We start from the raw sequence: 27,368 nt of genomic DNA, 5'->3' as shown, positions 1-27,368 counted from the left end.
GGTTGGTTAGATAATTGCATTAATGAGAAATTGAACAGGTGTTCCTAATAATCCTTTAGGTGAGTGTATATTTTAACATAGTTCGTAACTGGAGTTTTGTTGTTATTGTTATTGTTACAAATAATGTTACTTCTCGAGAAATTGAGAAAAAATATTGTTTTTCATTCTGTTTTTGAACTTGGGGGTTAAAATAAATAATAAATTAAAAGTTAAATAAAATGAACAGTTTGTATATGTTGGATAATGCTTTCTATCTTTCTATAACCATAATCTACCCCCTAAAAGGGGGGCGTTTTGGTTAAATACTTTAAACATTTAAGGTTAGCAGTAAAAAAACAACAACACAGTTTAATCACACCATTATACCCCTGCTAGTCACATTAAAACAGTCCCAATCAAAACCAGAGAAATAAATGACCCAAAAAGCGTTTGTTGGGTTGGAAGTTCAGTGTCATTGTGGATTTGTGAACAAGTGTTTGACAAGAAACTGTGCTTGAAAGGGAGATGTGGGGCAGCACCCTGTCTAAATGCCACATATATCCTTTGTATTACTGTTGCAGCAAGATTGTGTAACTGATGTGCATTTCAGTTGTCTGCAATGATCTGGGTCGGCCAGGTTTAGTCCAGTGTCTGTGTAGCTGCTTTTAAAATAAACACAACTCTCTTTTAAGGTCATGTAGGGGTAAAATGACAAACAAGAAGGTTTGGGGGCACCTCACTGATGTCATAGTGTCAGTATGTTCCTTAGAAAAACTTCAGGTGAGCCTCCATGAGTGGCTGTCTCCAGAGCGCTTCGTTAGAGCTGAATAAACAATGTATTATTCTACTTAAATTGGGCCCTGAGTGTTCCTTGTCCACCTATATATTGAGGGAACAATGTTCACCCCATCAAATAAATAATAATAATAATGATAAAATTTCCCGTGGTATCTGAAGGCTTTACAATAGATATTATATTCAGGTAAAGGGGTAAAAGCAGTTTGCCTGATAGTACACGTGTAAAAAACACTTCCTTCAAATATAGATTATGCGCCGTGATGCTCTGATGACCGAGTGTCATGAGTCTCCGGAGCACAGTGTCCTTTTCCAGTCTGTGCTGCGACTTCTGTGTCCCGTTCTGCTGTGGGCTCCTGAAACGATTGGTGCTTATCATGCTCCCTGATTGTAAAGTAGGGCAGTGAATTAAGTGAATGAATACTTCCAGTGCCATCTTATCTACATTAACAGGCAGACAGGAGGGCAGATGTTGGCACTTGGAGAAGAAGGTAATTTGCATCGGTGGGAGGGTGAGCTGAATACAAATGCTCTTTGGTTTGCACTAAAAATGGCTGTAAATGAAGATGTGATATGAAGGTGATATGTACAAGCATTCGAAGCAATGACACTGAGTGAGAGCAAAGACAGCTAGCTGAGGAATAAATACTTATTATACACCATGTGATGCCCCTACTTGGAAATCCTGTGTGAATGATAACATTTGCCTTTCACTTTTTCACACCTGATTTGAGATTTGAGCCCCTCACACGGGGGGCCGAAGCTAAGAGTGCCGATGACGCACAACTCGAGTCTTAATTAGAGTTGGGAAAAGCACTGTGTGATACTGTGAGGAAAAAAAAAACTTTGATGTCAGAGTGCTATAAATACTGGTTATCACAGCGAGGTAGACACCCTACAAAAGTGCTGAAATCTAACACAGAACACAGGGATCAATGTCTGCGGGGTTTGTGAGAAACAGATAGTTTAGAAGCTTGTCCGAATTCTTGCAGTGTTTAGGAACGAGGCTGTGGACCTTGTATGTGCAGGTCTGCTCTGCAACGTTTGTGTGTTTTGTGTATCTGTAGTGTTACCTGTATCAGATTTATTTTAGCATACTAAGTATTTTAGCACTGTCTATACTAACCTTAGTGTTTTGAAATATGGGTTAATGTTATATTTTAACATCTTTGGCAAAGGTGCTCCCATGGGTACTCTTTTCCAGGGACGTATCAAGCACCTGTTGAGGCAGCCAAGGTGTGGCGCTACTATTGATGAGACCGTAGACATTGTCTTTCACTGTCCATGAAATGACAATACCTTCAATACTTGTTCTTAACCGGTTAGAGGCTTCATAACTTTCAATATATTTATGCAATTTTAATTGGGAAAAGGTATAACATCAGCATCACACTATTTATTAAATTAGATGTACTGTGTTCTTCATTTCTTTGGAAGGAAACTACTGTGTGGGGAAGACTGGGTTAAATGCAGTAGGATTGAATAGCTCAAGGGTCTATAGCTTTGGTTAAAAGTTTGGTGATCATAAGTAAGCAATATGCAGACATTAAACAAGCATTTGGGGGTAATTGGGCACCTGATTTACTTTATCATCCACCGAGCCAGGGCTCCCTCAGGGACATGGTTGAGTTACATTGGCAAGGTACTGGTGTGGACCACACCTTGTCCCTGTTCATCCAGTACCCCCTCTGTAAAGAGAGAAAACATCTTTCCAGCTTTGCCTCTCCATCCCCTTTGATGAGCACTGACCCCGAACGTTAACAGACAGCAGGTGAGATGGCAAGAAACAATAGAGGACATATAATGGGAATAAATGTACCATTACAATTCCCTTTCAAAGAACACTAAAGGTCAGGTAGACACAATTACATATTAAAAATTGAAGGATCTGTACACTTTTTGTCCCGATGTCCAGTTAGTAGACCACAGTGTTGTATTAAAAAAGATGCCCTCTAGAGAAGAATGTCCAGACGTCACGTGTCAATCTCTGATCAAATGCATTGTACTCCGCAGGCCTTCCAACCAGTGTTTAATATTTCAACACCACACTGTAGGTCTCGGTGAAGGAGTACAACGTAAATGAAAGCCAAGAAAAAGACAAATCATTTTTCTGGTGTGCAGAACCCCCGAGTGTCCCACGGCTTCCCAGTCAGCATGCATGCTTTTCCCCACACGGAGGAGTTTAGGTGTTGAACGTGGGTCTATGGGGAATCCGGACCACATTATAGGTGTTGAGGCCTGGGGCATCGAAGCCCGGAGACTGGCCCTTCTTGTCGAAGGGGTAAAAGTTAAAGAGCTGCCCGTCCTGAGCTTCCAAAGAAACAGAGGCGGTGCTGACTCGTAAGACACAGGGGTATTCCTTCTCGAAGACAACCTGGAAGACCCTGTCCTCCAGGTAGTGGAGCTTTATTGTCCTGTACCTTTCGGGGATCAGATCCTCGATGTGGGGACCAAACTGCTGCATGATCAGGACTCCAACTGAGCCGGTTTTGATCTCATAGAAGGTGATGTTGCCATAGGTATAGAAGCCAACATAAGGGGATGGATTGGGGGGCGGTGTCAGGATACGACTGGCTTCTCGGAAGGCTGTTTCCATAGCGGGGATAAGATAGTTGTAAGCTTTAGCCACCACATCTTCATCTTGTGGCCTGGTGCCCGCCATCAGAACCACCAAGCCCACCTTTAGCCGGGGTACCAAGGAGAAGGTGGCAGAGTATCCGTCCAGATCTCCATCTTTGCGCACCACCTCATAGCCCAGTTGCTCGTTCACCTCCCAAGGGGTGCCTGTCCGGTTGGCGAAGTAATCCTTGTCGCAGCGGAAGAGAGGCGTCAGCATGGTTTTCAGGGTGTCTGGCTCCAGGAGCTTGCGGTGGTAGGCGCCCAGAAACACCATGGCAAGCTTGGCCAGGTCCGCAGCTGTGGAGTACATCTGCCCTGAGGGACGGTACCAGCCCAGATCATAGAGGGGCGCTGGCTGCCCACTTGTGTACAAGCCCACCGCCATCTGATTCTGAATAGCAGGGGTGATGTCGAAGCCCGTGTCCTCCATTCCTAGCCGGTCCAGGATGTTGTCAGAGATCCAGCGCTGGTAGTCAGAGCCCACCACTTTTTCTGACAAGACGTGAGCCAGCAGGGAGAAGGCCAGGTTACTGTAATGGCATCTGCAAGAGGGTAGGAGAAGATTCAGGACAATCAGACATTTGAGACTTGGTGAAGATCATCAGGCAAACCAACAGGGAGGCTTGTGTGGGCATTATTTCCATCTGCATCTGCCAGTTGTTGGGAGTAAACAGTTTATATATTTTGTTCTGGCAAGGTGGTGCAACTACATGTCCATTAAAGGTTGTTACGAGATGCTGCTTTGTTAGATTACATAAAGGCATCGCAACAAAAATGGTTCTTAAATCAACTATGGTTCTAGCCTAAACTCCCAAATCACATGACTATTTTTTTGTAGAAGGTACACTTGGGGAATGTTGTTGGCAGCAACCTGTCAATTTGTTTCACTCAGAAAAGTTATTTCAAACCATAACACCCAATTAAATCATTAAACACAGTTGCGAGTTCTTCTCAGGTTTCCTCTCACGGGCAAAGGTGCTGAAGCGGAAGGGAAGCGATGTGACTAATTTCATGTCCTCAGGGTCTGCTGTGAACTCTTGATAGTGCCAGTGCTGGAAGGCTTTATCTCTGGACTTAAAGCGTCTTAACTTTTGAAACTCACCTGGTACCTGGGTCAGCCACCAGCACATCATCTTGCAGCAAACTGAGGGCGGTCTGCGTCTTTCCCTTCCACAAGAGGTTGGTTGCTCTCAGTCTCCGGGGCAGCCCTGTAGGTTGAATTACACACAAAAAAACTCAGAAACCGAAGGGCACAAATAAGAGAGCAAAACCTGTTGTTGATCTTTGACAAGGTACTGAGTTTCATTGTCGAGTTCTATCAGCGTCTCTCTATAGGTAAGCATTTTAATTCTCCACTGAACATGTCCTCCAGATTGACAGAGAGCTTTAGTCTCCAGCTCTATCCTTCTCCCTTCTTTCAAAAGCTCCAAATGCGTGGAGACTTTACTCTTTGTATAACGGCTATAAATAAAATGAAAATTGAAAAACATTCCCTAGTTGTAAGAAAGGAAAAATTACCATTACCATTATATTATTATCTAATATCTGTTATACTAATATGATGTTTGACAGATAAAGATGGCTAATTATACATTAATAGGAACAACATATTCACAGCCTTCTTTAAAATCGAACATATTTGCAATTATTTCTTCATCGCCAGAGAGTAATTAATAAATTCCATTAATATAAACGTCACATTGTTGAAAACCATCCATGTTTTATTTTGAAAGGTGCCTTAAGAAAGATTATATTTAAGTACTTCTGGGTGATCGGCCGTCACCGGACAAGACAAAAGGACTGCAATGCCCTGTCCAAGGCTAACGTCTCTTCAGGTTCTGGACTCACCGGAGAGCTGGCTGGCCATCCTGCGCAGTGTGACGGATGAGGATCGGATCTGGACCTCGCCGCTGTCTAGGAAAATCAGCCCATCGGTGACGTACTTCAGCTCCGAGTCCCGGGATTTCCCCAGAGGGTTCTTGATGGTGAAGTTCTCAATGTATTTCTCCAGAGGGTCATCCAGGGAGCTGACCTTGCCCTCCTCCCACAGGCGATACAGCATCAGTGTGGGGAAGATCTTGGACAGGCTGGCGATCCTGTGGGATGCCAGGAGAGGTGTGTCAGCCACTGCACAGTAGAGCTCATTAGAGTATGTGACAGATCTGTATTGAGCTTGTCTTCTTATATTCTGGTCTAACTCCTGCTCCCTCCCTCTGCATCATTAGCAAAAGCATTTTTACAGGAGAAATGTTTCAGGACTAAAGCAATGAACTCAAGGTTAACTGCAGCTGATGAATGAATAGGCTGGACTAATCCTCAGTGTTTATGGTGCAGAAGATGTCTATGATAATTGCTGGTGTGCGATGCCAAGATCACCTTATGTGCTACTCTTCTCCAAAGGCATGTGTTTCATAACCTGAATGAAAATCCTAGCACTGCTACGCTGGGGAATAAAAATAGATAGATGTAAGCTGAACATTGAAGGTGTAAGTATGCTAGACCTTGACTGACCTAATATTAGAAATATTAGATTGAAATGTGGATCTTATTGTACAAAATGTTATTTATTTGTTGATAGCTATAGATATGGGTTTTTCTGTTGTAATCCCAGCAAAAACCTGGGAGGAAAATATCCACAGTTAAATAATACTTTGCACTGTAACAAGTTTAATACCTGGTGGGAGCTGTTAACAAACCCTCCAGACTGTAACTTGCTAATTTGGGCCCTACACCAACAGCAGGCAACTCAATCTACTCAATCTAAGTAAGACATTTATATCTTATAATAGTATACCCAATGTTCCTGTTTGATTGTTTTTTATTTCCAACAAGCATCATGTTCTTAGGAACCATAGTGTATTCGATTGTGTTCAATAACTCAAATGAAAAAGATCCGGCAAAAGTAAATAGTTATTTCCAAATAGTGTTGTAAATAAGATTTTATTCTTTGCTCAAACATCTTAATAAATGGAGAACTTGGTAACTTAGTTTATCCCTGAATCGCTCAGGTCTTTAATCAGTACTGCAAAGTCATTCAGAACTACATTAACAGCATCGGCTAAATTAAACTCATGGTTTAATTGCTCATTGCGATGATACAGTTGTAAATGGCATCAAAAGAGATCAAACGGATTAAACTGTGACCACTTGAAATGGTTTATGTCTGATGCCAAACAGCAGCAAAAACAATTGACGCACACAGTTATTGAGAACTGTTTTTTATGGCCATATGGCTACATTTTATTACTGTTGGGCCGCAAGCACTCACTCAGCTCCAGCCTGGTCAGCCCCTCCTGTACCACATTGATCAAGATTAAATAAAGTGTGATTCTCAGGTGTGTGTGGATATTTGACATGCGTGCAGAGCTCTTTAATGGCAGATGGCAGCACCGATGGGAACCGTGGATGTCAGAAACACTCAGAGTCTACATCCTGAATCACTGCCTCTGTCCTAATCACTCTGAGATGTACGCAGAGGAATCTAGTTTATCTGGAATATTCTCCTAGTGTTTATTACTTACAGGTTTCTCCTGTTTTGTGAGGGGTGACAGGAACACAATGAAATACATAAAGCTTAAAGAGTGATAATGGTTTTTCAGTTGTTTTTTTCAACAGACAAAACACAATTTGGAGAACATATATAACATCATTGCTTTCATTATACTAACTTGATGCTAGTTTTTTTTTTGCATTTTGCCTAGAAGTAAAATTACAGTTGCTTTCAGACTTAGGGAAAAACAGTAGTTCAAAACAGATAGTGTTTTTAATGTTCTTTTGCTCACTTTTGGATTCCTCAGTGGTTTGTATTGTGTACAAAACACACACAAATATATATATTTATATATATATACATTTAGTAACATATTGTGAGATTCCGGACACAGTGAGACTCAAACCCTGTTCTCCCGCTCCACAGTGCAGCAACCTTACTACAACACTAAAAGGCCCAGACCACTTAGCAAGGCTTCAGAATTGCTACACTAACCCTACCACCAGTAATTAGAGTGCATCCTTATGTTGCTCCTACAACTCCAAACCCTGAGATGGACCTATGCAGAGTTGGCATCCCACTGCTCACACCAATGCAATGCACTGTGGGGTTCTGTGCACAGCGAGACTCAAACCCCTTTCTCCCGTGCCACAGTGCAGTGACCTTACTGCAACACTAAAAGGCCCAGACCTCTCAGGAAGACTTCATAATCACTCCCGAAATTCTTCCCCCTAGTAGTTACAGCGCATCCTCATGCTGATCCTACACCTCCTAACTCTGAGAACAACCGACGCAGGTTTGGCATCCGACTGCTGACACCAGTGTAACATAGTATGGGGACCCGGCCACAGCGAGACTCGAACCCTGTTATCCTACACCACATTGCAGTGATCTTACCACAACACTAAAAGGCCCAGGGCTCTTAGTGAGGATTCAGTATTGCTACAATATATATACTTATTATAATTATTATTTTTATTCAATGAATGAATGAATGGCTTGAAAAATCAACCAGCAGTGTTGAATTGAATCTCAGTTTCTTTCATGCTTTTATCTGATTCATTCCTTTCAGATCCACGGCACCATGCTTCAGTCCTTAATATCACTCTGTGATACTCTGTGTCTGTGTCATACCTGTAGATGGTGTACTCATTGGGTGGAGAGGAAAAGGGATCAGATCCATTTCTCTTGCCGAAGTTTCCAGTCCACAGGACGGTGTCGTTGAAAACCACAATGGCCGACAGCGACGGAAGGCTGGTGGCGTGAATACTGTGCCGGAGAAGCATATCCACCTGGGAAAAGAGAGATTGTTGGGATGATTAATTAAACTGCAGAAGAAAGCTTTGGTGGTATGGTGTGGAAAAATCCGTCTTGTGAGAAATGTTCTTACTCTTATTTGGAACTTGTATGATGGGCATCCTCAGTGCAATCACAGACACAAAATATGTTAATTAAAATTTAAATAAAAAATTCATAAGTGCAAATCTAGTAAAGGAACCTCTTAACCTCTTCAGCTGAATTAACCACCCCCTCCCCCTGTATTCCTCTCTTGGTACGTGCTTCTCCCTGTTATCTCAACGACCTACTGGTCCTGAATTCTAATAAGTGATTCTAATTTAAGACATTCTGCTTTTAGCAAAAGTGAGCTACTTTAGAAAGTGCACCAGGTCAGTGCGAACTGTTAAGTGGGAGAGACATCTTTTAAATCATGTCATCTGCCACCTTCGCAAAAGACACCGAATGACACAACAGACCCAGTGGGCGGGAATACTGCAACAGCTTTGCAGAGGCAGTGTCAGCTCGGATATGCCCTGGGAATATACTATATAATATACTTACATATGTGTTAGCATTGTTGATGATCAGTGTGCTAAAATGAGGCAAACAACTACCAAAGAAGGAGACCTTTCACAAGTGTCACGAACAGCTGAATAATAAAATAGAAACAAAATACAGTGCTGGGCCACTTAGTTGTGAACAAGTGTTAGATCCAGCTCGTTTAATAACATTTGCATCTATTTGGCTTCATTCTAGGCTCTAACAGAGGTAACTATTTTTCAAAAAGTAATCTTGGAGCTGCTGAACTAATGTTTTAGTCTGTGTGTAACTGCTCTTATGTACGCAGCTTGGGGCATTGATTGATGGTTGTCTAGCCCTTGTTCATTTGACTCCAGCAGTGTAAAGGGCAGATTGGTGTCAGTGCTTACCTTTTCCAGTGCCTCTTTGAGAGAAGGAATGGGATGCTCAAGGGGGGTGGGTTCTGGGAACCGGGGGCACATTTGTTCCGAGTTCTCATTACCTGACATCCCGTAATCTACAGAGCAGAGGAAAACAACGATAAGTACCTGGATGACAAACCATATTTAGCAGACTCCTTGGGCTGTTGTGTCACAGATAGCAAGCAGACCAGCGTGCTACATGCAAGGACATTCTTTCTAATGGACTAAAAGGAAATGAGAATGTGATTTGCCATGAATTATTAACCCAAGTGTGAGGATGAAATGTGTGTGCTTAAAGGAGTGTTATTATATTTCTTGTATGGTTGAAGGGCTCTTAAAGATAAATATATTGAGTTCTGAAGGCCTTTCCATTATCCACATTGCATTAGACACCGTGTTGCTACAAGTAGAATGTGTAACGTACATATTTATCTGTGATAGACTGCAGCCTCAAGGACACACCCCTGTTGCCGTGAATGGAAGTTGACTTATAAGTGAATCTACTTGCCAAGATGTGATACGAGTGACAGATATGTACTTTAAATGGTTGCATCTAATGGTGTATAATGCTATAATTTTTCAAAGGCAGCCATTTTCTCTCAAAAGCTGAAAGCAGGGATGTGTGCAGGGAAAGGAAAATAATCGCCCACTTTTTTGACACTGGAAACAGGACCTGAAATGTCACCACTAACAAGAAAAAGCACATGCTGTCAATTAGCCCTTTAGAGAAAGATAGCAATGGGTCACTGTGATCAAGCATAAGTACTCAAATGTAGTTGATGGCATAGTTACTTCTGCTTTTTCAGGAGGCTGTTTCCCAACAGCAAGGTGACCGTCGTTAGACCGTGTAAGTGCAACGTTTCAGTTTTGTTGACAGTGTTTCCTAAATCACTCCACCTCGAGGGAGGATCGATGGAAGTTGTCTGTGGCTAATCGTGAGAACGGTCTTGAAACTGCAAGTGCTTGAGTTAAGAGCCCCCTGCAGTGAAGGCACAAGAAACAATGCAATTATGTATATACACCACCTGTTCAGGTTAAAGCTTGCCTATGTTTAAAATAACCAGGCTTATTTTAGCCACACAGGCTTAAGGTAGATCCCCTGGCCGTACATATAATGAGCTCTGGGTTTGTTTACAAATAAATATACCTGGCTGCCTTACCAACCATCTTAACAAGCCGCTAATTGGATACAGCAATTGTACCTCAAGGGACCTTTTAATAGCATCTACAGGATTGAGACCCTGCATGGTGCCTCATTGTCAGGAAAAGTTTCCAAACTGGACCCGAAAATGTGCATTGCTTTCATGTCCCCCCAGCTAACCCCACACCGCCCTCTCCCCTCTCTCCCTGAGGGCAGAGAGTCTCTCTCGCCGAACAAGCCGCGGGCCACAGTTTCAAGCTGCACATTATCTCCTGAGATCACTTATAAATGAGTAATTAAGGGCAGATAAGCAGCTCACGGGGCTAAATGTTCAAAAGCAGTTGCTGGTTTTAAGGGTTCCCGAAATAGCTGGCCATTGCAGAGAATAGAAACCGGCTTGTGGCTATTGCTCAAACCCCAATTGAGCATTCCAGCCAAGATCAGGAATCTGACTCATCTATTCAGGTGTCTCTTGTTAAATCCCAGAAGCAGTAGTGTTTGAGGCTTGCCAATTTCTCTGTACTCGACGACACTGAGTTTTTATATTTGTTGCTCAGATATGAGAATAATGTTAATGTTAATGTTAATGTTAATGTTAATATTAATGCACACCAACAGTTTCCTGTCATAGTTTGGGGCTACTGAGATTTGCCAAATGGCTCTTGAAATCAAATGCTATGGAAAAACATCCAAAAGGAACAGAGCTTAGAAACAACCCAACTGGGATCTTCTATATCCACATTTGCACTGGTCTGTCCAGATATCTTGCTGAGTCTTACCTGGTTCTATCTTCGGCAACTGGTACTGCCATAGAAAACAACCTGTCATGACAATGGACAGCAGCAGAAAGAAAACCATTCCCAGCTGGGTCCATTTCACCTCCATCTTGAGGGCTTTGGTTAATCCTCGAACACCCCCAGTGGTCTGCTGGAAAACAAAGCAACATTCACAATTCACAATCATTGTTTTGGAGCTAAGAACAAGAAAGGAATTAAAGCTCACATGCACATGGACATGATCCTATCAGCCCTGATCATGAGTCATTGAATCATTTTCTGTGTTGCATATTTACAATCTACAGTCACAGCTGAAGTGAGATGACTGTAGGGGATGTGATCCCTTGGCACCTACACCACGAATCACCAGCTTATATAACCAGACAAATGTGTAAGTTAAAAAACACTTTCAGTGCATTCCTCCCATCCACAGCTTCCCCCAGATCAGTTATTGTTGTGATGAAGTGTGAAGCTATGCCCATGACAACTATGTCACATTTAAGTCAGTTGTATCTTTCTACTTTTTGGTGTTATCAGTTTCCATAAATAACACGTTTCCAAACTGCAGTAGGACAACAACATGAAGGAATCACACCAACTTTGACAGTAAGTTTTAATTGAATTCCTAAATACAGTTAGGTCCATAAATATTTGGACAAGGACACAATTGTCATCATTTTGATTCTGTACGCCACAAAAATGGATTTTAAAGGAAACAATCAAGATGTGCTTGAAGTGTACCCTCATCTTTAATTTGAGGGTAGTTACATCCAAACTACCAAAAAACATCTAAAGAACCTGTACAGTTCTGGATCAACATCCTATGGACAGATGAGACAAAGATCAACTTGTACAAGATTGATGGGAACAGAAGAGTATGGAGAAGGGAAGGAACTGCTCATGATACGAAGCATACCACCTCATCTGTGAAGCATGTTATGGCATGGGCCTGTATGGCTGCCAAGGGAACTGGTTCTCTTGTATTTATTGAAGATGTGACTGCAGACAAAAGCAGCAGGATGAATTCTGAAGTGTTTAGGGCTATATTATCTTCTCAGATTCAGTCAAATGCTTCAAAACTCATTGGACGGTGCTTCACAGTGCAGATGGACAATGACCCACAGCACACTGCGAAAGCAACCCAAGACTTTTTTAAGGTGAAGAAGTGGAATGTTCTGCAATGGCCAAGTCAATCACCTGACCTGAATCCAATTGAGCAGCATTTCACTTACTGAAGGCAAAACTGAAGACAAAACGCCCCAAGAACAAGCAGGAACTAAAGACAGCTGCAGTGCAGGCCTGGCAGAGCATCACCAGGGAAGAAACCCAGCATCTGGTGATGTCTATGGGTTCCAGACTTCAGGCAGTCATTAACTGCAAAGGATTTGCCACCAGGTATTGAAAGTCACGAATTAATTCATGATTATGTTAGTTTGTCCAATTACTTCTGAGCCCCTAAAACTGGGGGGACCACATATAAAAATGGGTGTAATTCCTACACCATTCACCTAGTTTGGATGTAACTACCCTCAAATTAAAGATGAAAGTCTACATTTAAAGTTTAAATCTTGATTGTTTCCTTTCAAATCCATTGTGGTGGCGTACAGAGCCAAAATGATGAAAAATGTGTCCTTGTCCAAATATTTATGGACCTAACTTTATAAAGAAGCAAATGTTCTACATCAGATAATCTTGTCCGCCAATATTTCAGGGTTCTTGATAAACATTTTGACATACTACTTCTTCAGAAAGGGATCGTAAACACAACAGTCCATGAAGACCATCCCTGATAATTTCTCTGTTCTCTCAAGATGTGAACGAATGCAATGCAATAGTCATTCTTCAGGTGTTGTTCATCAGACGGGCCCCTGTGTGGCCACATTTGCATTTCATGTGTCTTTCTGTCTGTGTAGATACTTCACTTGCTCTCCCAGATCTGAGTAGGATTGTACTTGTTCACTTGCACTTTGCTGATCTTGCTGTATTTCCTGAAATAACACCAACTGTTTTCTCTGTCTGTTACCTAACATGTTATCAAAGACCATTTATTGTGACCATATGATTCATCACTCTCTGAAGTATTACATAATGTGTCAAAACACACCTTCAGCATGCAGAGAAATACAATCTATCATATAAGTGACAATAAAAGAGACTAAATCCACAGTGTATTTTCATTCTCGTTGAAATTACATAACTCACACACTGGACAGATATGGTGTGAGGCCTAAAGGACACAAGCACACTTCTTGACAAAGCTCCCACTTGTTCCTGCTGGTGATACAGCATTGGTTGTTATAGTGCTGATTTTGTAATTTTGCTTGGCCGGGCAACAAGGTGTTTTGAAGGTGTGAACAGATCTTGCCAAGGCAGCAAAGTGTCCATAATAAACTGCATTTATTGATGTTGGTTGTAATAAAAACAAAAAAGCCCAGGAACAAACTCACATTTTAGCTCAATAAAGTTAAGACCATTGATGGAACAAAGGAAAAAAAAATAACACATTACAAAAATACCAAAACAAAATATATGAACCTAAAGTGGAAAAGACAAAACACCTAGGGGCCCCTCTTAGGTACAGTATGGTAGTGGAACAGCATATAACCCCTAATGGCCTCATTGCCCTGACAAAACATGGTTGCCCACATCCACACACAACACAACCCAAAGGTAAATTAACAACCTCAAATTTATCATCTTTGTGTGGTGCCACACTAATTTGCAGCCTGCAGGTGTGGCACATGTTAGTACTGTTCAGCAAACACCACTGAGCTTGAGTGACTGAAGGAAACAACAGTTCAGTATCTTATAACATCATACAGTAGATTTATTAACCCTGTGCAATAGTGCTGGTATGTCAACTGTACAGGTAAAAACAGTTTTTAAATGTACGTTTGTATCAGTATACATGGATATCTGACACATGTGTCATAGCCAGAGCCTGGTGTCTTTTAGTACATAAATAAAATAAACTACACAAAAGCAGCCACCCCACAGAGGAATTGTGTGTTCTATAAAAGCGTGCTAAAGAAGACCATGAGAGAAATAGAAATGTCAGCCGGACCTGTTTCACTGTCTGTTTGCAGCGCATAGCCTTCAGGCACTGGATACGACATACATACTGACCTTTGATTTACATGTTGTGGAACTCAAATAAGTATCAAACACTTTTTGTGACATTCACTGCTTTAGGTCTTTCACTGTCCTTATTAAAATTACAACAGGACATAAACATAGGGCTCCACTGAATGCCAAAGACATACAACCCTCTGTTGGTTTTTCAGTGTATGGAGATGTCTATTCGTATTGTGGAAAAGATCATCATTCACGAACCTCTTTTCACTATACAGGTGCCACAGGGGCGCTACTACGAATTCGTACGGTATGATAGTGATTAAGATGCTCTGTAGGTTAAACAACATTGGTTTAGGGGGCTTAATTAATTAATCAAATGATACAGTAAGATTTAACTTAAGTAAATAGGCAATGAAAGTTCCTAAGAGCTGCTTCCAACAAACTAAGTGTTGCTAGGATTTTCTCTGTTAATTTTCTCCTACACGTATCAATTGCCAAGCCATAAGTTATTAACATCTGGATATTGCATATGTTCTGTGCAACTGAATGACTGAAATTCAACCCCTTAAATATATAGAGCAAGACATGAAAAATAGTTCAAAAACAGAAGTGGGTGTCTGGCACTCCTCTCTTAAGAAATCAAATCACAAACTAGTCACATTTCTTAGCAGACCTCTTTGAAATTATAAAAACAAAATGATGAGAAATAATCTCTGAAGTGTAAGGGTTCCTCAACAATTGTGATTGATCTATTAAAACAGTGGTTGTCAATCCTGGTCCTGGCAGAACACTGATCCTGCTGGTTTGTGTTCCAACTGAGCTCTCAATTACTTAATTGAACCCTTAATTGAAGTAATAATTTTGAACAGTAGGGGGTTTAAGTTAAGTATACAATTGTATAAGGAAATTATTATCTTATTAAGGAACCAGCTTTTTTCAGTTACACAATTTAAAGATTCAAATATAATCAAATTACTTCAATTAACAGTTCAATTAAGTAATTAAGAGCTCAGTTGGAACACAAACCAACAGGGTCAGTGTTCCTCAGGTACCTTGGACTAGGAGAAATCGTGTGAATCCTGGGCACAGCGCGCCAACATCCCTGTCAGCTGAGACTGGGGCGTCTCCAATGGACACTTGTGGAAACAGAGGTCTCTCCAGCAGGTCCTGTCATTGAACTCTTCTAAATGTCCATTTCTTGAATAAAGAGACTCATAAAGAATTGTGACTGTACTACAGCATAGTGGCAGAGTCACAGTCTCGGCTTCTAAATGTATGAGGATTGAAGAAAGGTTACAGTTTAAACACCTGTCCACCTTGCTTTATTGTTTGCTACTATCTTATAGATTGAAGAAACCATTCATCCTTGCTCTGTGTGAATGGCCTTCCATGTGTCCTGCAATAGAGAGTTGCAACGTGTTGAGAGACCTCTATATGAATAGATTTTTTTGTATTCTTACCCTTGGACAGCAGAAGATGTGCTTTTTGGATTTTAATGGCTTTTTGGATCAAGGTTTCTAAACAAATAAAAGGCCTAATGACTCCAGTGCCCCACTCTTTTAATCCTTCATTTCACATAAATGATGTACTGCAGGGGGATGATCTGCCAGGGCTCCTGAAACATCCAATCTCCTGCAAAATGTCCTATTGCTTAGGAAGATTACATATATAGGAAGGCACGTAAGTCAAATTGACGTATATAGAAGAAATGCATTAAAATATATGCAACAATAAATTCAGATAAGCTTGTATGAGTGAATGATTTCAATTGCTTTAAATTGGTTTAATTTGTTACATTTTGTTTCATTGTTGATACTGGGATTCAGGAAGAAGGTCATCTCAGATTAAATATGTAATGCAACACACTACATGCACACAAATGAATACAAAAGAGCCATATCTTATTCATACAAATTAAAAATGTGGTGTACAGGTTGGACTGACTGTATAATCTAACAACAGAGCTGGTCATAGAAATGTGGTGTGGACAGTTTCTCACAGGGTTTGTTCTTCAGCTGATTTAATCAAAAGTTCAGGTGAAAAACAGTTGTCAGCTTCTCAGGTTAATCAGTCTTTAAGTCGTACACAAGGTAAACCAGTAGTACTGAAGGCTGGAAGGGTCATTAGAGTGAGGACAATTATAAATCACAGAGTACCAGATTGTCAGACATTGCTGAACATCTCTTCCAGCTGTGACTGCCACCATTATATAAACTAGAAGGCTTGGAGACAGTATTTTTTGATGTTTAGAAAACACTGCTTTTCGATCGAGGATTTTTCAGTCTCCTGAAAACAAAACCCATCCAATCCATTTCAATAATGGCCATATTCACAGGCAGGGGGGTTTGCTAACTCCTGTTATGCCCACATCTCTTAACAAAAACAACTCAATGCTCATATTTTGTTGCACAAAGTTACTGGGCTCAACGTTTTCTGTGAATAAGCCTCTTGTCTTTGTCCAAAGAGGTTCAAGCATGGATTAATTCAAGACCATTTCACGCAACTCCGGCCACATGACTAGTGAATCCGTAAGACTCCTGCAAATTCTAGTCTTTTAAAGGGCAGAGTAGAGCACTAAGCATTCTTGTTTTTTGTATTAAAATGACAGATTTCAGAGAGAATGGATAAAAATATAGCTTTATGCCACATCTGTTAAAAACAAAAACAAAAATCAATTTTCTATGAAGATCAGTAGAACCTTTGACCTCCCATGAATAAAAAAGGAAATGTATGAAGAATAAACAACAAAACACATTTCCTAAGAAGATCATTCAAATTAAAAGCTGCTGTAATCACAAGAAACATGCTGGTGTCCCCCATTGTCTTAGGTAGTTATTACCACTAATTTATTAATTAATTTATAATTTATAAATCCCACGGCTTCTTTTATCTCAGGTGTAGGACACATACTTTGTGGATAAAATGTAAATACCATATTTAACATGTCCTGCATACAGTATTGTTTAAAATGAGCTCGTAAACTATATTCGGTATCTAAGACAGACCTGCTGTAATTAAGTTAAAGTGAATATCTTGTTACCACATTAAAATCTCAGCGTGTAATTTATATTGGATTCCATGGAGTAATTTAAGGTGACAAATAGTCCCAGTGACACATCTTTAAAACACAGGTAGCAAAAGTGTTTTTAGCCAGATCAGAATTCATAGTTTCATATTAAATAATGTGTATAGTAAGATAGGAGATAAGTATTAAAAATATTAAGACATTTGAAGAAATATGTTCTATTTAGCAACATATGTTGTAATATTTAAAGAAAGGCCACAAACATATATTGAAAATATATTGGTATTCATACGTGAACAATTAATATATATCTTCCTACAATGGAAAATAATTTACCATATCCACTATTTACTGTGATTTGTAGTGGAAAATATTCAACAGAAATTGAGGATTATTTTACACTATATATTCTGATTCATGTTATATTTGTAAATGTATTGTGCATTCAATAATACTTTCAGTGTAAATAATCATATATTATATGACTGTATTTGTTGACAAGGGCAAAATGCTACACAGGGAGCCACAATTATACTTGAATAAGATGTTATATCACATGAGTTTTGAAGACTGAGATACGATTTTGTGAAAATCAGATTAAATGAGAAAAATCATCCATTTGTTCAGATTATACACCAACAGCCAAGTCATCAGAAGTCCACTGAAAAAAGACAGCTGGATAAATTCCAACATTTCCAACAAGTGCCTATATACTACGAAAAACTTTGTTATGAAGGTCACTTACCAGAGTATGTCTTTATTTTATTTATTTATTTTTCTGGATAGCCTTCCTAACGAGTGCACGTCACAACACGGTCCCCTGCTACATGTTCAGATAAAAATCCCAAAATCCAAAAAGCTGTTTGTTGTCGTACCGGAGGGGGGCTGCCAAACAGAAGGTGATAAAGCAAAGCCGGGGATGCAGTTTAGGGTCCCCATGCCTTCACCGAGCGTGGTATAATCCCACTGATACCCCTCGACCAACAATTAAATTTCCTCTCTCTCCCCCTCTGTCGCCCCTGACGTCATAATCCCAGGATTTACTTCACTAAAACCCAACAGAGCAGAGAAAACTAATCTTTAATCCCTCCAAATCAATTCATTTCGGACCACTTCTACCGGGAGTGCCCACTAACGGGGGAAAGGTTGTTTTTCTCTACTGGAGTAATGTGTAAATCTCCCTCTGCCCCCTCATCTGACTTTTGGGAGCATTTTTCCACGGTCTGTTTAAGATGAAAGCCACCATTATAGCAATAATTAGATCCTGTGTGAATGTAGTTAAACTCAGCCAAGGGACTAAGCAGTAGCGGTGGTTTGTGCTGAGTGATCGCACCGCAGATACAGCCAAGAGCCACTATTGTCCAGGGAAGCATCCTGCCATGCTTTCTGTGGGTTCTGTCCAGTTTTAGGCAAAACAAATTGTCAAATGGATTTTCATCTGCCAAAAGAATATCTATCTATCTATTTATCTATCTAGACATATATAGATAGATAGATAGATCAACATACACATATAGGTTCTAATTTTCAACAGATTTGCCACTGAGTTAGGGTCCTGCATATGTATTAAAGTTACTGTAAAATGTGTAGATCTGTTCACACAAAATAAGTTATCCAGAGTTGATTACATTGAATTAAAACTTCTGGTCTTATTGATTAGTTATTCTTTTTCCAACTACTTTTTATCAGCCCTAGATTATGGAATACCTAAAGGACTGTAGTGAAAACTGTAAAATACACGTGAATGCCTTTATTATTATTATTATTATTATTATTATTATTATTATTATTATTATTAATTTATTATTCTGCTATTATCACCGTATGTATTTGTGAAACCTGACAATCAACCATTCCTTTGTAGATTAAACTTTAAACTGCCACACCCTTTCTCCTGGAAAAATAAATCAATCTTTATATGTTACTAATCTTAGAAAAGACTTATCCCTGGTTATTATTATAACATATCTGCTGTTGACAAATGTTTACATTCCAAAAGGATTACTGCTAAATTAAATGTAAAATTATATCACTACTCATATTAGTATTTGAAATGGTATTTGTACATTACTGTATATATCTCAGCTTTAATCTTTTATGGTGGCTGTAAATTCTATCAACTGCTAGTGCAAACTTGCCTCACGTTTAGATAATACACATGATTGATAGTGTAGCGATCCTGGCTTGTGAGTGTGAGTGTGTGTGTGTGTGTGTGTGTGTGTGTGTGTGTGTTTAATTGGGGTGTTATTATTTTGGGTTTGGGGAGGGAAAGTTGATGTACCTTTTTGTTTATTTTGCTTTAATTGTACTACCGACCTCAGAAGTGGAGGTCACTACAATATTAACATTTTTAGCCATACTGAAACTAATGATCTACATAGAAATTGTAAATAATAATAATTTTAAAAGAATCTGGAATTTCAGGCTACCAAGGTTAACTGGATTTCACACTGGAGGAAAATAAACCTGTCGGTTTAAAATTAGACCCTCCCTCCCAATGTTTATGACCCCAGTTAAGTAAATCCTGTAGGTATAAATTTGCTACGATAGGTAATTAAAATATGTATTTATTTATTCAACTAATATTTATGTTCCCCTTGAATGGAGCGAGAGTAAACCTCAGAAAGACATTAACCTTAGGCTACAATGAAATGCTGAAAGAGGAGGTACTTTATAGGCTTAAATTAGCACCGTAAGTGACGAATTCAAAATAAAATATACCGTAAACGAGAAAAATAAAGATGAGAAAAAATGCTGTATAAAATAAACAATTATGTAATATGTAGAAAACAATTGTCTACAACTTTAATTAAAAACATGCTTTGTTTATAATTAAGTTCCGAAGCCTCGCAGTTGCACCCACTCAGTCAGGGGTGACGTCAAAGATTTGGCACATAGTGGTGACGTCACTCAAACCTAGTGGACCAAAGGAGAGTCATGATTGACGCCCTCTAAACCCCGCCCTCATGACAAAACAGCGCCAAACCTTGTAAACAGAAAGAAAAGCGAATCCAAAGAAACCGGCGTTGTTTTATCTCAACATGCATTTTTTCTCAACTTTATTTTTCTCATTTACGGTATATTTTATTTCGAAGATGTTACTCATGGCGCTGATTTGAGCCCATAAGTTACAACCTATCTTGAAGTTTAGACAGGATATTTCTTTTGTAAACCTTTGATTTTCATTGCTTTTTGTATAGTTATTTCTGCGGTCCTGAGTAATTACTGTGAGACAAATGAGCCAGAACACACAAATACGCAAAAATAGGCCTTTCTTTTTATTTGTAGTAGCTTAAATACCGAAAGGAGAATTTTAGTCTGTTCAGAGATAGAAATACAGATTCACAGGTTCATATTTCTGCTTTATTAAAGTTGACAGTATTATATTTAATGACATTTGAATGCTGTGTGTGTTTTAAGGTTACAGATGGAAATACAGTGCTGGGAACTGAAGCCTCCAGTTTGCCCACAGTGATGGTCAGAGGCGATTTAAGGGTATGTGGGGGCCCCACGCAAAATAATTCCTGACGGTGATGCCGCGGGGTGGGGGGGTGCATTAGGGGGCCCCCCCTCAGCCCGGGGCCCCAAGCAATTGCCTAGGATGCCTACCCCCTTGCGACGCCCCCGGTGATGGTACATTTCCTCACAGTGCCCCCCCACCCCATGGCACAGTGTGGCAACATTCCCTCCCTGAACCAGCGACTGCAGCAGGAGAGATGGACACTTTACATTTTCCCCTCTCACACCCACACAGTGAGACGGGTTTGGTAGTTAAATCAGTTCAGCTGAGTGAAGAAAGAAAAACGAAAGAACATGGGTAATTACAGAGCTAATTGACCCTGTGACTTTGATCATCTGGTCTGATGGAAGAGTGGGTGGATCCTTGTGTCACGCAATTGTTTCAGCCCACCCCCCCAGGAGCCTGGTGTTACGTGACACTGGCAGAAAGGTGTGTGAGTGCACTTCTGGGATAACCCCTCCAGCCAGATAGGAACTGCCCATCCTGGCTCTAGATTTGATCGTGGCCACGGACATCCCAAAGACCAGAGGTGGATCTCTGGCATTTCGTCTGGGATTAGCCTCAGGAGTTAAGACAGCGTGGCAGGGGATATAGGGCGGTATTACCTCTATAAATAAACTGTGGGAAGAAGATTACAGTGTAGGGAGTCGTGATTGGCATGGGAGCATTAAGACAAAACTCAAAATGTCCAGTATTAATCACTGGCTTTCCTTTTCATACACGTGAATAAGAACTGAGGCGTTTCTTTTATTTGGTTTATTCGGATTGGAGCTTTGAATTTGTTAGTAAGATTATATCTGTTCGTCCTTGAACATGCAGTCATGTTTCGATGTTTAAAGACAACGTATTCAAAGGGCATGTTTCATATTGTTTTATTTTTATAGAAGGGCTTATGGGGTTGCCAGTGTCAAGATGTTCATCCTACAATGGATGTCAAATGTCAGTTTTCAAGGAATAAGGGTGAAGATTTCAGCTTTGTTGTTGTAATAATAATAATAAATGTGTTTGATTTGATGACTGGTAATGCAAAGATATTCATGATTCAGCTTTGTGCAGTATAGCCTGTAAAACACTGATTAGCCTGGGGGGCATTTTAATGAAGAGAGAAGAGTGAAGGACAGCAGACATAACTGGAGAGCACCCTAACGCAGCAGCAGTCCATTTCCTATGCGGGACTCCACTGCAAACACAAAAATACCCATTTCTAAATCTTCGTTATATAACTGGCAAGACAGCAGACTCTCCCTCCTTGCAGCACAGAGCAGCTGTTATAAAATTGCACCGGGAGGAGTGTGAGTTAAGGCTTGTTCATCAGACCAACAGACAGCTCAAAGAGGCCCCAGCTGCCACCTGCAATATTAATGCCTCATCTATTGAGATTGTGCACTAAAGGCAGAATAATAACGCAACGTTTGCCCGGCCGTTGACTCCGCAGCGACCCCGTCGAACCACTTTCTCTGAAAGATTATGGTTTCAGAGCAAGTGGCGTGCGGAAAAATACAACATGGTTTATGCTAAGTTTTTTTTTTGTTTCTTTCCCTTCACAGTCTTTAGTGATGAAGAATCGTTCAATCTCTGAGGGAATATTGTATCCTCAGCAAACTAGGAGTGTGATTCATGCATTAGAGAAACAAGATGAGGTACACGTTTTGTCTGCCATTTGTTTTAGTATAGCCTTCTGTTTTTGGTATACGTTTTTGGCAGCATTACTGTATTGTTCATCAGGAGAAAGAATGACTCTTGACAACATGGCTACACAGATATATCCCCCCCGCCCCGATTCAACTTTGCCTTTTACCTGAGGTTGTACTCCATCCATTGCAGTTTCTCTCAAAACCTTACTTCCAAACTTCCCCATGATAACTGCAGGCACCCTAGAGACGAGAGAGGAAAGACATGTTGTTGTGTGTATTAACTGTAAGAAGCACATTCTTAAACAGGCTGAAGTTTCCTCTGTGAGATTCAGTTGACAAGAAAAATTGTCTATATCTCTCTACAACATGATCACCTCCCTCGGGTTTGTGTCCTAATAACCTAATAGGAGCCCTTAATGGTCGTATTTTTTATTTTGAAATGTATCTTCCTATGGACAGTATTTAAGACCTCAGACTTAACTGCTGATTGTCAAGAGATTCTGCTGAATATATAAAAAAATAACAACCATTGCTGCTTTATCTATAAACAGCTAAATACATTGTAGTCTGTGAGAGATGTGCAAAACTAGATTATATATCTTTTCACCTGAGTCAGATTTTTAAAATTATTATACCCTGGTATGCCTAATGCACCAATCCTATTTCTTAATGTGTTTAATTTCTGAAAATAATAATATAGAGATATTGGAAGTTTAATAAATCTGTACACATTTTAATGAATTACTTCAATCTGAGGTACTGTTTCAATACAGTGTCCAGTGCCTAACACTTCCTAAGAAAAGACTTTCGAAACGCTCAAGAAAGTTAAAAACGTTTATTACCGAGTGACTGATTCCTAAGTTCAATGTGTGTCCTCAGTTTATTGCCCTGACAGTGATGCTTTGGGAATATGCGCAGCATGGTACTGAGATCCTGGTGGTATAAATCAATCCAATTGATATGTTTCATGACAACTCATCTTCAAAGGTGTCTGTTTTATCCGTTATCAGTTTTATCTTGGTGGTAAATATCAGGCGACGAGATAGAACAAGGCTTTACTATCCCACTGCTCTGGAGCACAACGAAACCAACGCAGTTGAAATGTTATGGGCAATTAAGCAATAAAAGAATGACGGAGATAGGATTAACATTATCTTGTTGCTCTATGGCTATCTTTGGGGTGGTTTTAAGGTTTTATTTTACCCTTAATGAGTAAATGAATGCATGCTTTGTAGATCTTGTAGTTATGTAATGTCATCTGTGTGGCATATAGCTGTTAATGTCAGCTCTGTGTAGTTGTAAACCTCTCACAGATCCCATCCTTATCACACTGCTGTTACTGGTGAAACCAAATAAATTGAGGCCGGGATTTGTTCAAAATACGTTCCAGTGGTTTGAAAGCTTGTATTATTTAAAACCATTCTGTCAGACGAACACGTACATCATGAGGTGGGTTAAAGCCAACATGTTTTGTGTTGGATCACAACGGTATGGCAATAGATGCAAAATGCCATCTCTGTAGTGGTGGTGAGCTTTCTGAGTGAATTGCTCTTATATTGTCGATTATACATAAACCAAACACTAACAAAGTGCAGCTAAATACATGTCTAGGTGGAGACAACAAGCTAGGGATCAATTTATGTATAGATCAAATGAAGCAGGCCAATTTGCAAATTAGTTTTGAGTTCTTTGTTTTATGCACATTTATTTTAATCCTACTTGTTCAATGTTTGTAGCACTGCAGTCTGTACAGATGTCAAATAAATGAGCTACTTAAATAACAAGCTGTGCCTAAAACAAATTCTGTCATCAGTCAATTCTGCCTTTTTGTGTAGCGCACTGCATCATTTGGCATAATACGTATTTCAGATCCCTAGAAGCATTTCACAGGGAACCAAGTTTGCTAAACATGATTTTCCTTTATTTTTTCCTTCTCAATATATTTAGTAAAAATCTACCTGTAACTTCTAAAGTGGTGCTGGGATATGTGTTACACAATGTACTGACATGAGACCTACAGATAATTGTGCTTTTTGAGTTAATAAGCAAAGCGTTATGCTCTGGGTACCTTGTGGGAGATCTTGTGCAGATTCCTAGCAGTATTCGAAACAATAATAAACACTACTTCTTTTATGTAACCCTTTCATACATATATAAACTTGTTTTGTAAGAGTCTGGCTTCTGCTTCCCCATGACACTTATTTGAGTGATCATCAGATTTGTGATGCTAGAAAAGGTTTTACCCATGCACTGTATATATCCTTTGGTTTAGTGAGCTCTGGCATGGAAATATTTGTATACGGTACACGGTACTCTACTTGCAAAAGACATTAGCAAGAATGTAGCACAGTGAGACTTAGTGGTTTGAGTACATCAACACAGACTATAAATGTCTGAAACAGCAAAGGTCTCTGGCATTTTCCTGCACATCAAGAGTCTTTCAAACAACACTATTGGGTAGATACAGAGATGGTCTCGATTGGGTAAGCTGTTCCCTTACAACAGAAAGACTGGGAAGTTTTAAATTGGAGAACATAGATTTCACAAGTTGTGTGTCTCTCTAAAGATGATCTATCTTTCTGTTGTCATATATACAATATTAATGAAGGTCTATAGGTGCAGTACATTAGTTAATTGGTGGCTTGAGTGCCCTGTTCAGTCTGCTTAGAGAGATGGATGTATTTGCCTCCTACTAAGTAAACAGTCGTACAAAGATGAAGGACTTAAAAGGTCTTCTTAACAACACTGGAGGTAAACCAAGCATTTAAATAGAACAGATGAATACAAGCTGAGTTTCAGTCTGTTCTCAGTGGGAGTGGTGTGATTCAAATGTAGATTGTTGTCGCCTGATCAGAAGGGGAAAAAAAGGGTGAAAGGATTGAACTCTGGGATTGAAGGATTGAACAACATGGAATATTTAAATTGACGGTCCGTTCATAACAACTGTTTTGGGAGGCATTTAAAAAACTCAGAAGTACATGTGTTTTCCTGTCTTTGGGTATTGGTTGATGTTTTGACTGTAGGACGTGGCCTCACGGTTCTGCACGGTTCTGTTGGCAGTGAAATATTAAGACAATGCCGAGGATGTCTTTATCAAAACCCTGGCAGGTCATGCTGAGTTATTACAGATCGTGATGGTTTCACTAATGATTATGATGAAAAGGATGGTTATTCTTATTGGAATGCCTTTATTTTAGATTTAGGCACATGACAGCGAGGCTATTGGCCTTACAGCAAGCACTTAAGCACATAATTTGTTACATCGAATTTGGCGACCATATAAAAAGTAAATTTGGTACATTCCTTAATGGAGGTGCTGGAGATATAATTAAAGTTATACGAAAAGGCCACGCAGGCATAGCTCTCAGTGACATTGGAGCTGACTTTTGAATGATGCATGTCCGTTCATGGTTGTTTTTTAAAACATAAGCTGAAAAATGCCATTGTTGGTAACCAAGGTTTTGTACGGTTGAATTATTATTATGTGATCGGGTTCATAATTTGGCTGCCTTTGTTCTTTTTTATGATAGCAAGGAGAACAAATTTGATCCCACAAATAAGTCTAAGCATCTGCTACTAATAATTAAGATCAATCCCAGGTGGGGGGCATAGCTGTTGTACCCTTGAGCAAGGTACTTTACCTAGATTGCTCTAGTAAATGCCCAGCTATATAAATGGATACCAATGTAAACAAAACATATCCGTAGTGCCAGTGCAGGATAATTTGATTTTTTTGTGGTGCACACATGCCTTACTTTTTGAATAATAATAAGTATGTATGGGATAGAGACTCTGAGTACCCATTAATGTGTATTAACTTGTTGCAGCTCGGATTTATATTGCTGTATATTTGTTTAGGTGGCAATAATCTTTGTTTACAGCTTCTCAGTGAACGGTAGACTTGGGTAGATTGCGTAACGTTTATGTAACCACTCTATGGTGTTTGGCACGTACATGGCAGATGCAACATGGCCGCTCATTTCATGATGAATCTGTGGGCTGTGTGTAAACTATAATATACCGCATAATCACACTGCGTTACATCCATCTGCTTGTTTAAGGTCTTCATTTATTATCATTTACAAAACAATGCAGTTCAGACGTACTTTAGATAAATCTCATGCATTTTTAGTTGTCCGTCCTCTCAGTTAATGCATTAGGCACGACCTTGCCCATCCCATGGTACATTGCAAGGTACCGTGCCTTTAAAATAAAGGCCTGTGCTTGAACCGAGGGAATTTGCAACTACGTCAATAGATTTGCAGATTTGCATAAAGACATTTCTTAAATGGACTGTATTATATTGAACGGGGAAGAGAGATAAATCTTTCCAAGGATAATCTAGGAGATTGTTTTGTGTGTGCAATAAATATCAGTAGACAAAACACTTTTAAGGCTCCATAGTGAGATTGTTTTTGATATTGGATGGTTTCGACAGCGATTTCATCTTGGCTCAGTCAGAATTTGATCAGTTACTGCATCTGTTAGAAAGGACCCGTGCTATCAGTGTATTCTGAGGACAAACTTAAAACTTACTACTCCCCTTCCTTACAAGCGTACCCATTTGATGACCTATTTTCTTTTGCCTTCCTACAGCCATCCAGATTACTGATAATGATGCTTTCAAAACCACTGATGGAGATGTTTTTTCGCTACATTTCATCTGCTTACAAGTCTCTAAAATCCACATTAAGAACTTAATTATATTCTAGCCAACAAATTCAGTTTTCACATAATTAATCATATTAATATTAATAAATCATAATTCCGAAAGCCAAAGTATTATGTATTACTGTACATTACATGTTTTATTCTTAGTTTTATATTTTATAGTACATGTTCCTCAAACAAAAATAAACCAAGTTTATACCTCAACATGCACCAGGTATGTAATAAACTTTCAGCCAATCAAAAGTGCCTTTCAGACCTCCAGATGTCACGGATTCATTCCAGTACGCCCTGTCCACACCACTCACTGCAGTTTCTCGTTCTCCCCGGTTCAGAGGGACTTACCAAGCCGCTTTTTCCCCGGTGTTGGTGCTTCTCTTCGCTGGTAGTATCCTCTGTGTGTCGCCTGTCCCTGTGCAGCGATTGA

General features: G+C 39.8%; 1 protein-coding gene across 2 annotated transcripts; it reads right to left on the bottom strand.

The window, feature by feature from the left end:
- Positions 1-72: 72 nt before the first annotated feature.
- lactbl1b (lactamase, beta-like 1b) lies at positions 73-27,368 on the bottom strand. 2 transcript variants are annotated; one of them, XM_066691203.1, is made up of 8 exons: positions 27,287-27,368; positions 22,438-22,513; positions 11,023-11,170; positions 9,091-9,197; positions 8,018-8,175; positions 5,242-5,489; positions 4,496-4,601; positions 73-3,935 (listed from the first exon to the last, which is right to left on the bottom strand). In XM_066691203.1, the coding sequence occupies exons 2-8, from the start codon at positions 22,495-22,497 to the stop codon at positions 2,957-2,959; spliced, it is 1,806 nt and encodes a 601-aa protein (XP_066547300.1). In that variant the 5' UTR covers positions 22,498-22,513; positions 27,287-27,368; the 3' UTR covers positions 73-2,956. The 2 variants fall into 2 exon arrangements, with proteins under 2 accessions (XP_066547300.1, XP_066547301.1); XM_066691204.1 differs by lacking the exons at positions 22,438-22,513; positions 27,287-27,368 and adding an exon at positions 17,865-18,055.

Source organism: Amia ocellicauda, chromosome 18, assembly GCF_036373705.1.
Source record: "Amia ocellicauda isolate fAmiCal2 chromosome 18, fAmiCal2.hap1, whole genome shotgun sequence".
NCBI lineage: Eukaryota > Metazoa > Chordata > Actinopteri > Amiiformes > Amiidae > Amia > Amia ocellicauda.
The sequence above is the reverse complement of the archived record's forward strand: the minus strand, read 5'-3'. Positions and strand labels throughout refer to the sequence as shown.